The sequence below is a fragment of the Sinohyriopsis cumingii genome, chromosome 8, assembly GCF_028554795.1.
Source record: "Sinohyriopsis cumingii isolate HCF-2022 chromosome 8, ASM2855479v2, whole genome shotgun sequence".
Taxonomy (NCBI): domain Eukaryota; kingdom Metazoa; phylum Mollusca; class Bivalvia; order Unionida; family Unionidae; genus Sinohyriopsis; species Sinohyriopsis cumingii.
In genome coordinates, this window is record NC_142968.1 from 19171172 (window position 1) to 19190207 (window position 19036).

Genomic DNA, 19036 nt, shown 5'->3' on the forward strand with positions numbered 1-19036 from the left:
CATGTTTATTATTTCTTAAACTACATTCAGTCTCAAAGGGTGTTACCTCGATTACGTTACAAAGGTATCATGGAAACATCACAGATCTGGTACAACAGCTAGATATGATTATTATCAAGCGTATCACCCACAAGAGTGTCATAAGCACTTGGAGCTACCATAGCGCTCACTGCATTCACTGGAATCTAGAAACGTCAGACTTCAGCAATAATACAACGAAATCCCAGCATCAATGTAACACCGCAGCGAACCAAAAGAAGTCACGGCCCTACGCTTACACCCTAAAATAAGCTCTCCTGTCCAGCAGCCTGCACGAGTGTCCAGCAAATATGGGAGCAACTGAAAATGAATATTATCTACAGCACATCCTTATCATTCTTTCGTCAAATTCAAAACAAGACCAATGATTGGTTCGAAGCAAACTATAGGGCAGTGGTCAGTCATTGAGGCCAAACTTATTGCCCTTAACTACAAAGCCCAGAAACTGAAAGCTTTACAAGTAATCAGAACTGCCAAAAGCAACGCTCAACAGACTGAACGGCGCTTTGGCAATAGTATTTGCTGCAAGTATGTAGGAACACAGCAACATCAGATGCAGGCCACATCACAAACATATGCAACGGGATCAAAAAGGCAATAGCTGCAATTATAAAAAGACAACCCCTCTTAAAACACATACAAAGGAGAACATTAACGATCCCGGCCAGCAAATGGACCGGTGGATAGAACACTATTCGGAGCTGTGATCCTGGGAGAACATTGTCATTGATAACAGCCATCCACGCAACCGAAAGTTTGCCTATCTTGTATAAAGTTGACGATGAACTTACTATTGAGGAACTCAGCAAAGGTATATGTAGGCTAGCCAAAACAGAGTGTCTCCTCGAAAACATGGGCAACAAACAGAACCAACAAATGCGGATTACTTATCATATTCAGACACCACCAGGAGCTCATTTGTCTGTGCTGCAAAAACGTGAAGTGCCACTAGATATCAGAGGCGTTAACATCATTACTCTCTACATAAACAAGGGCGACATGAGTGATTGCATCAATTATCGCTGCATCTCCTTGCTGAGCAATACAGGCATGACGTTTGCTCGAATTGTCATGAACAGAATTCGCACCATGCGAATCTAGTTTACCCTAAGTCACATTGCGGGTTCAGAGCAGAAAGACCCTCCAACGACAAGATCCTCACTGAAGCACAAGAAAACAGGAAACCAAGAGGGCCACTCTACAAGGCCTTCACTGATTTCACAAGGGAAGCGGTCTATTCAAGCTGTTAGAGCACATCGGATGCCCACATAGATGTGTGCGAGAGAGATATCAAGGCTATGAACGCTCATGTGGACAACTAGGAAGCACTTACACAGGACCGAAGTAATTGGCTGCTGAACTTAATCAGAGATACGACAGACACAGGTTTTAGAGCGTGCGCACATTCCTAGTATGTTCGCGTTGCTAAGACAGCGTTGTCTGCGATGGCTTGGGCATGTACACTGAATGCTGGATGATTGACGCATACCAATGGACATCCTCTACTGCTTGCTAGCCTCTGGCAAAAGGTTGTTAATTCGCCCACATCCACGCTTCATTAATGTGTACAAATGAGACATCAGGGCTTTGGACGTCTATGTGACCAGCTGGGAGGCACTTGCACAGAGCCAATTTAGCTTGAAGCATGAGCTCAGACACGGCATTTAGAGATGTGAGAGACATCTGTTGCAATTGACAGAAGATAAAAGAGCCTGCAGAAAGGATAAGATGCAATAACATGTGTAAATCCAATTCATCACTTTTCAATGTGGCAGATGCAACAGAGATTTTTATCCTCAATTGGATCTCTACAGCCACAACAGACGCTGATAGTCAACTAACTGGCTACTTCAGAGCGCAGCCACAACCACATAGTCTTCGGAGACTAAATGATACCAATACCTTCAATTTTAACCATTGAATCAAATTACCAAAGACATATTTTAGATTGAAAAGCTTAATTACTCATTTCAATCAATGAGACTTTCAAGACTAGCCCAAACATATTAGATTCAAGGAGGCATTTTATTCCTTTCAGTGAAAGATATGTATTGGCGGTTCATTAGTTGGCCGTATTGGGGATACTAGTTTTAGTCGTGTGACGTCATGGTTCCCGACAGATCCAATGTGGCGGGTACAAGAGCTGTTATATCTGGTCAGAGTACAAGAACGGAAGCAAAATGGAAGACAAGGAGTAGCTTAATTTGTTCGTAACTTACCTGTTTTCACTCGTTAACTAGATCATTTTCATTTGCTCATTAACTATAGCCATGGTAGCTCAGATGATAGAACGTCGGATGAGTAATCTAACCTTCGCGAGTTCGATACCAGTCCAGTCAGCCCCTAGTGTACAATGTCACTGTCTTCTCTGGAAAGGAATTTCGCTTTCACTTGACATTTTCAGGTAGGGTATTCCATATGAGAACAGAAGAGTTAAGGAAATTATTTCACGTCTGGTTTTTAATACTGAGAGGTTTTGTCGATTATGTAAATTGTGTCTCGGCATGATGTAACCAATAACCAACTTTGACGGGACACAAATTTTTAGTTAGTGATCCGATATCAAGAATGGAACAAACAAATATATTTACATCCATTTTATTAGATATGGTGGACAGATGCGTGACTATAAGGCTTGCAATTTTTTGACCGTCTGATTAAGCTTACTATAATAGCGTTTTTCGAGGAAACACAAGAAATAGAGATCGACTGAGAAACAAAGCGATCAGAACAAACAACCCATGAGACAATGCGATATCAAGAATCGAAAATAATGAAAGCAATCAAAATATTATTTGCAAGGAAAATTAATTTAAATGTTATAACAATTCAGATAATCTCCAAACCAACTCAAAGTTCAAACTTAGTTAAACAGAAAGTATCCCATAAAACATTAGTTAAACAGAAAGGATTCCATAATATACAACCATTACTATTCACACAAAATGGTGGCACACTGAACAAACATTCTCCGATTTGGAGAAAACAGAGTGTTTAAATTCGTTTTTTTCATCTGTCTCTAAAATCAACGTTATCAATATATCTTTCAATACATTGACAGGGACTGAGATAAATTAGCAGGAAATTCTAGACGTTGTAATAACAATTCCTCTAAATAAACACTGTGGCTCTGTTAAGATAAGTAAAACTCTTCTAAATGGTGCAGCCCCAATAATTATAATATCGTTATGTATTTTAAGCAACATATCTCTAATGAGAAAATTGTCTATGTTCTCTGGAAACAGAGGTAGTATTCCAAGTTCGCAAGAAAGATGGAAAAATGATCTCACTAGTTATATAACTATTTCTTTACTTGGCTGTGTAGGCAAAATCAAGGAAAGGGTCATTTTCAAACATTTATACATTTGCTAATATCAATGGGACTTTCTTCCAAATCACTCAACAGTGTACAAAAGAAAGCATCTTTGTAATATGTTGCTATGTATCGAAGTCCATCAATAGAGTCTGGCATTAAGAAATTATCCTTAAATTGCTAAATATTTTAAGATACCGCAAATGCAAGAAGAGTAGACAGTCCTTAGATATAATGTATCTATTATACAGAAGGTCGATCTTAGAATATGCAAATGTGTGTTCTCATATTGAATACCCTACCTTAAAATGTCACATGGAAAGGCGATTTCTTCAAATTTAGAAAGTATATATCCCGCCAAACAATAGCTAACTTCTTATCTTTCTGGTTATATCATATAGCGACCTCAAAAAGTTCTGTATGAAAATTACCTGATGAACAATCCCTGACGCAGCTGTGTGGTAGAAGCAGAAGATGCATATTATTATATTTTTATATGCACTCAATACAAAGGCAAATTCTAATACTTAGTAAAAGTAAAATGCCCGTCCCAATCTCTACAAACATTCTCTTATATAATACACCTGAACTTGAAACCAAGATAAATTTAAATTGCTTAAGCGTTTCAAATATACATTAAAGATACAAAGTGTTTGGCTAATGCTCATTCCTTAGATTCTAAATATAAAGTGATTCTTCAAACTGTAATCATAGTGATGTAGGTGCATTAAATACTAAACGACATTTCTTCTGAAGCTTGGTAACATCATTGCGTACTTAAATTGAATCTCTCTCTCTCTCTTTCTCTCTCTCTCTCTCTGTGCAAGCTTATTCCACGAAATATCAGCACACCTAATTCGTTAGTGTTGTTTGATATTTTTTTCTTTTCATTTTGCCTCTTGTCATATTTGATCAGTTTGTACCACTGTATTTGTATGGGGATGGGATTTTATAATGTTGTGGGAACTTGTAGCAAATAAAATATGTTTAAAATATATCACTAACAGTGTGTTAAAGGACATTAAAAACAACAAAAACAAAACAACCTAAAAGACAAGAAACACACGATAACAATACCATGTTGCTGGTCTGCGTATTCAAGTTCCGAGTGGACACCTTTTCTTCAGACCTCTGACCAAAGTCACCAAAACTTCTAAATAGTGATTGAAATCAAACTGGTCACATACCCCAACAACTCATCGGAAGTGAACTGAACAAGGGTCCTGTTTAAACTGCTTCATGAAGAAGTTAAATACATATTTTCGTCATTTAAATGGGCACAGGAGTGTGATTTAAGCATTATATCCGTCTTTGTTCTTTGATTCGGCCCTAACAATAGAACTCAACACTAAACAGTTCTCAGCGATCCATCAAAAGTACCATTTGGAGTGCGTATCATTACTTTTGTACTGCCAACGAATGGGAAACATCAGCGGCGCTGTAACTAAAATGCAAATGATGAAAATAAAGAGCATCAAACACGTCCAGTAGGGAAAAAAAGTGGTTGTATTCTTCCTTCTTAAGTTATTATCTTTAACTTAAAAGAATAGAAAAACGTGCCAATGAAAATTAATGAAATATGCGTTTACACCTGATAACCTTTGACCCAGTGAACATGATGACTTTCTATTGATAACGCTGTGATACGAGTCTGAGATATTTAAGGAGTAGGCTGTATAAATGTCAGATTCCTATGTATTTCCATTGGGAGAAAATGTGTGGTGAATATACGGAAAACTGATTGTCGTATAGACCGATATGTAGGAAAAGGTGATTGGGCCATACTTCAAGAGGACTTACTCTTACTTCCAAAGCAACCCATTATTCTAAAAAAAAAAACTCAATAGCCATTAAATATGTATCCATTTACAAACTGAATGAAGAACGATCAAAACAGCAAACTCTAAACTTTCTATCCTCAGAGAAGAAAAATAATAAAACTTGCCATTTCTACCAATACGTAACAAATTTTGAACAAAATCAGAGATATTTCGTCGATACGGTGCTGCGAATTGCTTCGCATGTATTGATTTAATGAAGACAATAGACGATCATTAACGGTTCGATTTCCCACAATTACTCGCTATGAAAAGTCTGGTGAAAAACATAAAACAAAGCTAAGAGAAAATGTACAGCCCCTGGTGCACAATGTAAGCCGAAACTTTTTCTTGAATCCGAAGACGACATAAGTCTTTCTGGACTAGAATCGTCCTGTCCGGCATACGGCATGAAATCATGCATTATTTATACCACTGTAAATAACGAGGGAGGAACATGGATAAAGAATGGATTTCTTTGAAATACACTCCATAGCTAATTATACGAAAGTATTTAATGCTACCTCATTACAAGGAATACTTATTTTTGTAGACGTATATCAATACATTGTAAGAACATTTATAATACATAAGCACATTATGTTAACGTTAGTAACATCATGGACACATATTTTAATAAACTACCCTGTTTTTATGAGCAATTCATGAGCAAAATGGATTCCTATTAAGCAAAATGGAACTTGAATGCTGGGGGGTGTGTGTGTCTTTCTTGATGTAAACAACTTTCGTCTTTCATCGTTCAATAAAAACAGTTATTTACATTATTATTTCATTCTATCACTCCCATATGGAGATCTGTTCACATAAAATACTCATTCACATTTTTTATCACCAGTTATAGATTGCTCGTACTCAATACAAAATAAAAAAGTCAAAATTTTATTGCGTAGAACAATAGAAGTTAACATGTTCTTGGAATGTTTACATTTTATTTTTGCTACAAATTATCATTAGAAAGGTTCATGTCATTTAACACCATTTCTAGACAGAATGAGAATGTTCTTGTTTAAAACAGGTTAGTGCTAAATAAGGACTTCGATACTGTTGCTATTTGAGATATTATAGTGCTAAATAAGGACTTCGATATTGTTGCTATTTGAGACATAATAGTGCTAAATAAGGACTTCGATACTGTTGCTATTTGAGACATGTTAGCGCTAAATAAGGACTTCGACAGTGTTACTATTCGAGACATGTTAGTGCTAAATAAGGACTTGGATACTGTTCCTGTTTAAAACAGATTAATGCTAAATAAGGACTTTTAGTAGTAGTAGTAATAGTAGTAGTAGTACTAGTAGTAGTAATAGTAGTAGTAGTAGTAGTAGTAATAGTAGTAGTAGTAGTAGTAATAGTAGTAGTAGTAGTAGTAATAGTAGTAGTAGTAGTAGTAATAGTAGTAGTAGCAGTAGTAGTAGCAGTAATTAAATTTTACCTGAGATACGCGAGAAGACCTTATCAACCTGAAGCAGGATTGCAAGGAAAGCAATGGTGGTGATCTTTGCCATTCTGTAGTGTATTGTATTTGTTTGCCAATGTGAACTATATTCTTATGTATTATCATACACTAATCACCAATTAATCAACTGTCAGGAACACGGACGTACGTAGAAAGGTTTACGTGGACAGCTGGTACAGCAATTCACATTTATTTGAGCCATACCTCAATGACAAGCTTATATGATAACAATACAAAGATTCAACGAAATTGTTTTGCGAGACAGTCTGTTGCATCTAAACCCTTTAAACTCTCAAACAATTGTTTTACGAATGAAATAAAATAGTTTTTCTTTTCCTGGTGCTGAACAAGAAAAACATACCTGTTGTCCAACTATTTTGACACTCAGGCAGGATTTACAAGTCCCACAACAATGCATATAATGGAATATTTCTCTCATTACTGTATCAATTACTGTTGCAATGGCAATAACGAACCATGAAAACCGATTTTATGGAAATTGTAATGGACATCATTTGGGTCACTATGAATATGTTGATATCATGACACCTTATGAACCCTTGTGAGGTAGGTTCTTTACTTACTTTTTTACTACATAGGAGTGGGGATTGGGTTATCCACGAAAGAAAGTCGTGCTCTATACGCCTATCCCTTATAAGTGCACCTGGTGAAATCTAGCTGACATCATTGTGCATTGATTCAGATGATATCAATATCATTTTTAGAAATATGTAGTGTATTCACGATTATCAATTTGTATCCACACCGATGCCTGAAAGATAGTTAATAACCAGCCATATCTTTGGGTGTGAGATTTCCCTCTACATCATCAACACATATTATTGATTCTATAAATCTCACATGACTTTCTCACATGAGTAAAACATGTTACAAAACTGCAGTAACGATTGAAAAGAATTCCCACTGACGGTTACCATACTAGTTCTAATATCATCGTCGCTTCCCAACACTGGACTATGTTGCATCCATAAATAGACCTTGAATTTTAGAAACTTCAAGAATAACACGAGAGTTTACTCAGAACTTCGATACATGATATCCAAGACGTCACGAAAGTTTTGACTGATACACGGATTAAATTTTCCGCTTTAGATGCTTTGTACTTTGATAAGTCTAGCAACGTTAGACCGATTTTTTGAAAGGGACAATGATTTAAAAGCAAATTTAAATTTGGATACATGAATTTCGATTCCTGGAATAAATATGTACTCAGACTAATCCAACAGCTAGATCTGGAATAAATGTGTACTCAGACTAATCCTCCGATGTATTTGGAATAAATATATCAGACTAAACCATCTGCTGTGTTCGGAATAAATCTGACAATCCACCTGTTGTATATGGAATAATTATGTGCTCAGACTAATCGACCTGCTTTATATGGAATATGTATCTACTAGACTAATCCTCTGATTTATTTGAGTAAATATATCCTCAGACTAATCCACCTGCTGTATATGGAATAAATATGTACTCAAATTCCCCTGCTTCATATCGAATAAATATATACTCAGACTAATCCTCTTAAGGGAAACAAATCTTTGGAGGAGCAGCTCATTTTTAAAAATGGAAAGCACACTTTGTTTTTAATATGAGCTCGACGTAGAAAATCTTCTTTGATAGCAGCTATTTTGACATCCTGCTAACGAGGCCTGACTATCGCATCAGTGATTTCATACGCAGAGTGTAGATACTTGTTCTGCCCTTGTGAAAACATGTGAGTCTGGTACCCTGACCTGTCATCAAGAAGCGTATGTGAACATAGTTCAGGTTCTTGATGTTACCTCTCTACACCGTCCAGATTTCGCATGCATACAGCAGCGTCGGAAACACAGTCACTTTATAGACCTTCAAGTTTGTTTGCGAAGTGATGCTTGCACTCCCATAAATTTGCTACCATAGATTTGCGCGTAATGTGCCAAAGGTCACACGTGCTTTAGCCATCCTGGCATTGGTTTCATCACTGATTTGAAATCCACGTTATAGTATACAGCTTACATGGGTAAACTTGCCCAATAATTTGGCCATTTACAGTGATGGTGGGTTCTACGTAAGACTTTCCTGGTGTAAGCTGGTGCATCGCGTCTGTTTTCTTGATAATGATTATGTGACAGAAAATGGGGCAAGCTGAAACGAAATAGTCCATGGCCTGTTACATGTCAGACTCAAATTTGGCATTCAGAGAACAGTCGTCAGCAAACAGGAGACCACAAACAGTCACTTCCTGTAACTTAGTCTTTGTCTATAGTCTATTCATATTAAAGAGCTTGCCATCAGTCATTTATCTGACGTCAATCCCAGTGTTATAGTCTCGGAAAGCTTTACTGTTTGGGTAGACTTTTAAATTCCGCGTTGTTCTCCCCTTGCTTCATCCCTCCCCATGCTTCACCCACTCGCGCAACCAACTACAATTATGCCTTTCTTAAACGCAGCAATCTAGCCCTCGGATCTGTTAGAGACATCCGTCCAGGTTTTATTCCACTTTGTTTTTAAACATTTAACTTGCAATAAACCCTATTATCATTTAAGTATGCAAATAACCATACAAAACGTGTACACATAAGGAGACTTTCTGAGAAAAGCCATACATAGCTGAACTTATTTCTTAAAAGAAGATTCATTTCACCATAACATAGCTTATTTAAATTTCTGAAATTATTCACAATGTAATACAAGGAAACTTATTTGAGAAACCTATATTATAAGAAAATGTGTGACCGTTACTAACTTAAACATGCTGCGGTAGAAAATCAAGGAAGATAAAATGAACAAAAAAAATCAGATATGTCGAGTCCAAGGAATAGCTAACCCAACACTAACAGTACGCAGTGAGGTTTCTGTTAGTCATGCCTACGATCAAGTGCAAGCACATACGGTGAATTGATAGTGGATAACAATATATTTTCATTCCTATAGTCAATAACCTTTTGTACATAACATAAATTATTATTTCCTGGCTATGCCCGAGTCGTACTAATTAGTTGATTTTGCTTATCTACGTGATATCAAGATTATTCCAACTATTATTCTTCTCTTTATCATCTAAACTAAATTGCAATCTAAAACAAAAAGTAATTTGCCAAATATTTTCAAATATGCATTATGTGCTATATTTGCAAATTTGCTTAGTTCCTAACTTGTCTTTTTTCAATTCCGAAATATTTCCAGGTTGTCACACATCATTATTATTATAATTCTTCCTTACAAAATGTTCGTAAAGGTCATCCATTGTATGTAGCTCAATATGTACATCGTGTACATATTGGTGGTAATCATGTCCGAATCATTACATGATGAGTGAAACTTTTCTATAATTTTAGTTGTATCTCTCCAAAATGTCTTGGTGTCTTTAAGTATGCCATTAATAAAATGTTATACCAGCTTCTTTAATAACTGTCCCATGAATGACAAAAACACTTTCTAAGCAAATTTTCTGCCCATTTTACAGGCGTTTGAGTATCATCTTTGATAGACCAATCAACTATGGCTGAACAAAATGTATTTGTAGTCGTTGTTCGGTATTAGTTTTACCCTTATTACAGTCGTCTTTCGTCTTGATAAATAGATGACTGTCCTATCCAGATAAGCTATGAACGAATGGTAGTACATACTTTGGTGTCAGGAACGAAAATTCCTTTCGTCACGTGCATTATCACTGCATTTGCATTTGCAGTTTAAGTGATCGTGATATATACATCTGTGTCTAAATACTTTTATTTTATAGATATGGTATATATTTGATGGGTTGAAATGTTTTTCCTCATTCTCTGTGAATAACATAGATTATGGAAATTTCCGCCTTAATTCGTCCAACACTGTTTTTCCAAGCCTACCTGACTTGATGAACATATGATATATGATTCAATCATCATTTCTTTAAACGATGAACGTTCATGAATTGACTCTAGGTGCAAACAAAAACCCAGATGGAATGTGTTGAGATGCTTGCTTTGTCCAGGATAGTGGATACATCTGGTTACTGAGTGGCTCATATACTATGTTATGACATGGTGCTACATTACAAATGAAAATAAACAAAATGGGGAATTCATTTTATGACTGATCTCTCTTCGGGAATAAAATACATCGAATTGTCTACACTGTAACAAATGTACTTTGTGTTATGGTAACGCTTCGTGCTTCCTGAACAAATTCAAGCATTTTTTTTCAGCAAACATGTTTATGGCCTTGATGTTTATTTATTTTTACATCAATTATTTATTTTTACATCAATGTATATAAATATTTCATTCTATAATAATGGCACCTTCATTATTGCAAATGTTAAGATAATATTTTGAACAAAATATGATTCACATGTCAACGTGCATGACATGATATGTGCGATTTATTCTGACCAGCTGTTCCAATCTGCCGCTATGCTACGTGGACATAGTTACCGCTGCCTCCTCCTTCTAAAATTTGTAGAATCGTTTACAGCAGTATTAAATTCGCTGGCAGTTGTTGGAAAAATATCCATTTTAGCCGGACATTTATTTAACCAATGAAAACATCTCTCCAAAATGTATTTTATCGGACTCCCAGTATGATCAGTGCATGTTTTTACTAATGATTACAGAGCATAAAAGTACATCTACCATCACTATTTATATACAGTTTTGCAACTTTTTTTCTTGACACCATCTGAATATATATATATATATATATATATATATATATATATATATATATATATATATATATATATAGAGAGAGAGAGAGAGAGAGAGAGAGAGAGAGAGAGATACAACAGAAAAATTTACAAATAGTGAAAAACTGATGCGAGATCAACACCAGCGCTTTCCGAGTCTACTGATTTCTTTTTCAACGACAATAAAGTCACAACGGCAACATCACCAAACACAAAAAAGCGAATACTATACAAAGTCTACACGGGTTTATAATTACAAAATAAATAATGTTTAGTGCTTTTACTTTGTTAGGTGTAGCAGAGTAAGACAGGCTAAAGCAACTGATCTCAGTAGAAGATGACAGTTGGTCAGCATTTAATTGTTTGCGCTGTCTGCAAAATTTTACATCCCGGGTGAATTATGTTATCCTGGATTAAATATTTCGCTCTATTTTTCAAGTTACACGAAATTATATCCTAGAGCAAAATTGCATCAATGAGTTTGTAATATTTAAAAGCTTAATAAACGCTTTTTAATCAGATTATAAATGTGTTTTTTGACATTTGTACATAAAAACGATAGGTTAGATCATGTGTTTGAAAAAGTGAATAAATGACAGGGAAAATGTAATATTTCTAACTTGTAAGTTCCTTGATACCTATGCATTGATAAATGGCCGTTTGGATTATTCCTGATTTAAGCCGCTGGGTTTAGAGATACGCAACAGGCGAATCCAATAGGTTTCTTTTGATTTCCTAATTTATGTGCTTTTTGAGTTTTGGACGACCCACTCAGGATTATCTCATTGAAAGTATGGCCCTGAGAAGAAAAATGTTCTACCACTGAGCTCCTTTCCACTTTATTGGCTTGCCAGTCTGACACGTGGAGATTCATTATAATAATTAGTTTATACCTTTCTATAAAATTTTGGGAGCTGCATATATTGCATCTGATGTGGTAGGTCACATTTTCTGAGTTGCATGTTATAATATGTTTGTGAATATTAAGCTTTTCGCCTGCGATTGAGCTGGACAATGTGCTTCTTCCCTACATGTGTTGGTACGTCATACATCGTTTGTTTTCACGAGGCTTAGATTCCGCATCCTTTCTTTGATTGGAGAGTGATTTTGAATTTGCCCTGATTAGTACGTCTTTCAAATTTTGAGTTCTGCGAAACGCTACTACTTGTTTGTGTCTAAAGATTAATTTAAGCAGTTTACACGATTCAATTTAAGCACTTTACACGATTCAAAGATTGACCAATGTTTGTGAATGATGCGACCTACTTGTGGGTTCTCTTGGTGGAACGTGAGGATGATCCTGAGTACCGTTCATTGAACCGGGATTTAAAAATGGATCTCCCGTAGCTCCAAGAGGCCAAAGTGTCCATTATATTATCAAACGAAGACGCTGAGTTTCGCTTTGAGGTACGTGATTTCAATCTGTCCTCAACATTGTTTTCTTTCCAGGTATATAACGCAAAAGAAAGCCCGTGCAAAGCTGGCAAAGTTTATTTTTGTTCTGTATATTGTTCAAAGTCAATTAGACACTGGCTGGAAGCAAGTTTACCCTATTATTGTTCTTGTTCTTGATGGTAGTGGTGGTCATTTTAATTTTTTTATTTAATAGTATAATACTAAACAGCTAGTCTGTCCGCAGTGGATTAGTAAGTAATTAACATACTAACTTGTCTAGCTATTTACGAGACTTGTGTACATTGTTTAGTTATCCACAGGTTATTTGGCTGACTAACCGTTTAACTGTCCAAATTAATGACACATTAACCACTTCAGTGACTGATTCCGAATTTAATCAACTAAGTGACTGACCAACTACTTCAAGGACTGATTGACTCTCCGATGTAAAGATTGCACAGATATCCAAAGAAGTATTTTTATTACAATGTTTATAAACGGTAGGAACAACAGTTTCCGTAATCAGACTGTGGGACATACTGACAGAATGACCCCCTTGGACATTGTGCTCCTGCAAATCCGCCACAAATTGGTCCGCCGATTGGGAAGCTGCCAAATGGGCACACACCTGTAAACACAAAGAAAAAAAAATCAAAACAAATGTACATAGATAGGTACGTAAGTAGGTCAAGTAGTATAAATGTATCAATCAGTTATATATTATACATAATACATAATTACTATAAAAAAATAAGAATCATTCCGCAGAAAATAATTCTTCATTGAAAAATTGAACGCACGTAATATGGATAACAATCTGACCACAGTATGGTGGTTCACTTCCAAGGTAAATCTTAATTCAAGAAAGGAGGTTTGATAATTCTCTGCTAATTGTGTTACCGTCCCATTGTTCGATCAACCAAAAGTTGATGTTTTTAAATAAATAAAAAAAATACTTTAAATGCCATTGTGAATACCAGTGTTTTAACTAATTTTCAAAAATGACGGTTCTTTTGGATGCAGTGGGTTATTTTGTCAAATGCGAAGGGCATTCAAAGGGCTGCCCCTGTTCCGAAACCCTTGCATTAGCATTAGGCGTGCTGCCATTTAGGGTAATATCTAAAGACCACGCACTGCGGAAATGACAAAGACGATGATTAGATGCAAACAAATTTGCACTAAGGTAGCGATAGATACAATGTATGAAGTATATAGAGCTGAAATGGATTTTGTTAACTCTAGTTGATTAACAATTAAAGAGTCTAGTTGTTACGAACCGCTTTAATAGAGTGCTTAAACAAGATTTTGAGACAAGGGGAAAGAACGATATGCACATCCGCACACGGATTTAAATCATATTCCAGGCTTTGCATTGATGAAAGTAGTAGATAGGATACGAAACTTGTAGCACATTAACCAGTAGTAGATGGGATATGAAAGTGCGAGAACACTACACTAATAGTAGAAAGGATATGAAAGTGCGTTAATACTACACTAGCAGTAGATGGGATGTGAAAGTGCGAGAACAAAAACTAGTAGTAGACGGGATATGAAAATGCTAGAACACTACACAACTAGTAGATAGGATATGAAAGTACGAGATAAACCAAACTTACAGTAGATGGGATATGAAAGTGCGAGCATACTACACAAGTAGTAAATAGCCCGCACTCCACTAGTACTAGATTGGGGACGAAATTGCTAGAACACTACATTAGTAGTAGATAGGGTGTGAAAGTGCGAGAACACAGAACTAGTAGTAGATAGGATATGAAAGTGCGAGAACACTACGATAATAGTAGATAGGATATGAAAGTGTGAGAACACCACATTGAAAGTGCAAGAACACAAAATTAGTAGTAGTTAGGATGTGAAAGTGCGAGAACAAAAAACGAGTAGTAGATGGGATATGAAAGTTTGAGAACACTACACTAGTAGTAGATAGGATATGAAAGTGTGAGAACACAAAACTAGTAGTAGATGGAATATGAAAGTGTGAGAACACTACACTAGTAGTAGATGGGATATGAAAGTTTGAGAACACTACACTAGTAGTAGATAGGGTGTGAAAGTGCGAGAACACAAAACTAGTAGTAGATAGGATATGAAAGTGCTAGAACACAAAACTAGTAGTAGATAGGATATGAAAGTGCGAGAATACTACACTAGTAGTAGATGGGATATGAAAGTGCGAGAACACCACATTGAAAGTGCAAGAACACAAAATTAGTAGTAGTTAGGATGTGAACGTGCGAGAACAAAAAAACGAGTAGTAGATGGGATATGAAAGTTTGAGAACACTACACTAGTAGTAGATAGGATATGAAAGTGTGGGAACTCAAAACTAGTAGTAGATGGGATATGAAAGTGCGAGAACACTACACTAGTAGTAGATGGGATATGAAAGTTTGAGAACACTACACTAGTAGTAGATAGGATATGAAAGTGTGAGAACAAAAACTAGCAGTAGATGGGATATGAAGGTGCGAGCACACTACACTAGTAGTAGATGGGATATGAAATTGCGCGAACACAAAACTAGTAGTAGATTGGGATATGAAAGAGCGAGAACACTACACTAGTAGTAGATGGGATAAGAAAGTGCTAGAACACTACACTAGTAGTAGATAGGATATGAAAGCGTTAGAAACACTATACTAGTAGTAGAGATAGGATATGAAAGTGCGATCACGTGTCAAGATTAAAACTGATTACATTAATTTGCTATTCCGCAAAATCAAATTAAAGGCACTCTCAAATGCAGTCTCATGTGGGGTTAATGGAACTAAACACTTGTAAATTTAACCATTGTTGCCATGTCATGTACGGGTACTGGAGTATTCCAAGCAGGATTGTAAATTTCAAATTAGTCTAAGGTTCTATTTTGAATCTGATAAAACACTACTTGTGAACTAGCAGAATAAATGGAAAAGCACCGGATCAGAGAGAGAGAGAGAGAGAGAGAGAGAGAGAGAGAAAGTATCAGCGAGGACTTTGGTGTGCAAAACTTTTATCATGAAAAATTGGCAAGCGGGTGATATCGTACACCACCACAACGATGTGTCCTATTGGGGCAACAGCCTGCGCAAAAGCACAGAACATTAAAAGCATAAGTAGTTGTAGTTTATATTGTTGCACGACAAAAATAAAAGCACAGAGTAATATCCTGATGAACACTTGTCCGTTTTTAGATGTGATAGAAATATTCATTGGGTTTAGCATAAAAAATAACCTCTATATGAGAGGGTAAAGTGCATTTATTAACAAGTTTGGATGTGAAAATTTATTTTAAAGGCTAGTTTTGTTAACAATAACACTAAAAGAGAAATCGAAGTGTTGATCGTCGGTTTCAAAAATTAGGAAGGATATCCTGCCATGTTTTTAGAGAAGATTCAGATTGATAGATTGCTTCCTGTGATCATAGCAGTGAGATAGGCGTCATCAGCGTAGCAGTGAGAAAGGCGTCATCAGCACTGGTAGCAACGTGATCAAACAAGACAGTATGAAGATTGAATGAAATATGTATTTGAAGTGGATTAAAAATCAGTCAAAAACGATTCGACCACAATAGAAATATAATTTATCGGAAACAAACTTTGTTTTGAAACAACATATGGCAGCACAGTATAAGAAGCAACCGTGTTGCATCAGCAATAGAAATGGCAACTATTGCTTATATATGTCCTGTTGTATTGTTTTCAGCAAGTGGCATGCAGACATTGTTGGCATGCAATGATATAAACAATACAATAATGGGAGCAAACATATCTTGACAATGATGAAAAGCTTTTCAAAATGCACTTCCTCTGAGAAAGAAAAAGGAAAAATGGAGATGACGTACGCGATGCTCTGAGAAACATCTTCAAAGACTTAACACCAGACAAGATACAGTTTACTCAAGGGAAACAGCTTCATTACAGGATATTTCGTTGGAGTCGGAAAACATCGAATAATTTTCAACTTAAGCATTAGAACGGTTTATCAGATCTATCAACACTAGAATGTGGAAGTATTTTGCTTAAAATGAAATGAGACCATGGGTTTACAACATAACAAAGCTAATTTGTTATATACAATCACACTCACTACACGTCAATAGATATTACTCCATTTGAAGCGAGCAAAGAAGAAAGCAAATCATTACCATAGATAAATCTATTTGGTTACCAGATAAATCTATTTGGTTACCAGATAAATCTATTTGGTTACCAGATAAATATATTTGGTTACCAGACAACTGATGCATTTTAACTTCTACATTTAAAACTGGTCAAAGACTCTGTACTTTTAAGTACAAATCAATCTCTACAAAGATCTAACTTCCGACTATGTACTGAAAATATTTAAGTCATGTAAGTAATTTAGATGACTTGGTTGTCCGTAAATTTGACAAACAAATAGCATAACTTCATCATAGGTGAATTATCAAGAGACACTATCTATGGAAACATAAGGATCAGAGAAATGAAACGAAGCACATGCTTTTACCTGATCTTTGTCTAGCGTATATTCATTCGTACCTTCGGGTTATGAAGTTTAGCTATAAATCAATCGATGTTAAACCTAGCATCTTCAATAATGTTTTCCATTTTGTGTTTTGTCTCAATTATTTGTAAACTTCTACTTCTTTTAATGCTAATTAACCCGATGTTTTGCTCATTGTGATATACTTTTTTAAATATTACTCATGAAGCCCTACTGTTCTAGTTGAGCCCTTTCTTATTCTGTACAATACAATATAAAATGAGAACTATGGTAATCCTGTCATACGCAGTGGTGCTATTTCATTTCCTTTTGCAAGGAAAGTTAATGACTAATGTACTCATTATGGCAACTTGTGCTGTACGCTCCAAGGAATAGTTTTGCTTTATCTTCTCCACATATCGGACATGTGTTGCGTTCATTTATTATATTTACAAAATTGGACTTCAAATTTGTTATAGTAAATCATCTTGTAATTTACCTTTGTTCCGATCGAGATGTATATTCCTCTAGTTTACTAATTTCCTCGTCAAATAAATGTATGTGAACAATGCAGAAAACAAAATAAAGACTACTTCAAAAAGAACGTCGGAAGGTAACTTAAGAAACGCAAGAAACGCAGAAAGATCCATGTAGAGTTTAACCAGTACTACAACTTGTACTTAATTAACTTGAATTTAATAAACAAAAACTGATTCTTCAAAGAATGAAGAAGACTGTCCAAGGTCGCAAGATACTGAACTCATACAACGTGAAATCACGTTAGTTGAAAGAAATGAATTTAAATTCAGACGAGAAAACCTCCACTCAGAAGCAGGTGTAGAAACAGATTCAGCTGATTTAGGTGCCTTTGACACTGGTTTTTCTTTATCGGGAATTGTTACATGTGCTATTGTTTACTTAGCTTTTACTGGTATTAGTACAAGAATGATAGGCATTGCTGTAAAAAAAAATCACGATACAATAACTGATTAATAATAAAAAAATGTAAAAATATGATGGCTTCATAACACCTGTCCATCACTAAGTTAAACTGTATTGATGACACAATAAACAGAGCGAGTATGACAAATCAAATCAATCATGATGAATTGTTTTCATAATCAACAAGCACAAATGATACTGATATAATTTTATGTTAAAAGAAAGAACAATGATAATATCAATCAACACAAAAACAATAGGATAGTAAGAAAAATATGTTTCCAATTAAAGGAGCATATTGTAAGATCGAACAACACAATATATTATCAGCAACTTATAAAAGAATAGCTTTAGATTTAGCAGGTTATTGGTTTAGGAATGACTAATTTCTCCTGTACAAATGAGTGACGCCGGATTTGCAACACAAGACAGCAATAGCGCAATCGACTATCTCTCGCTGAGAAAGGAATCTATTTCATCACTTCACTTAATTACAGTAATAGAAAACTATATATTCATTCCGGAAAATAGATCTTATTTGTGGATATTATCATATGTTCGATGCACTGAAAAAAAATATATTTGACTACATCACTGGAAAGAATTAAACTATATCGGCATCAATTCCTAATTGATAATACAACCTCAAGATGTACATGAAAAAGTAGAAGAGAGATTTAGCACTAACCGTATAAATTGACTGATACACATGGTAAAAAATGTATAGATAGACGACTGAAAATGCAGATTCAAAACTGCGCTTAATGATAGCACTTTAAAATATATCAGGATGCAGAGGAAACAATCTGATGACAAACAATTAGCTAGTTAGCACTATTGCTCTGAAAGAGGTAATAAAATCTCGAAACTAAAGAGAACAGAAAACGAAAAGTGAATATGTTACATACAAATAATTA

General features: G+C 35.5%; 1 protein-coding gene across 1 annotated transcript in view; it reads right to left on the reverse strand.

Moving 5' to 3' along the window:
- Positions 1-13177: 13177 nt before the first annotated feature.
- Positions 13178-19036, reverse strand: part of LOC149793080 (uncharacterized) — a 30188-nt gene continuing 24329 nt past the window's right edge. Inside the window, exon 3 of the mRNA XM_089966288.1 lies at positions 13178-13341. Coding sequence (XP_089822414.1) covers positions 13205-13341 — 137 coding nt within the window. The 3' untranslated portion in view covers positions 13178-13204. The remainder of the gene's footprint in view (positions 13342-19036) is intronic.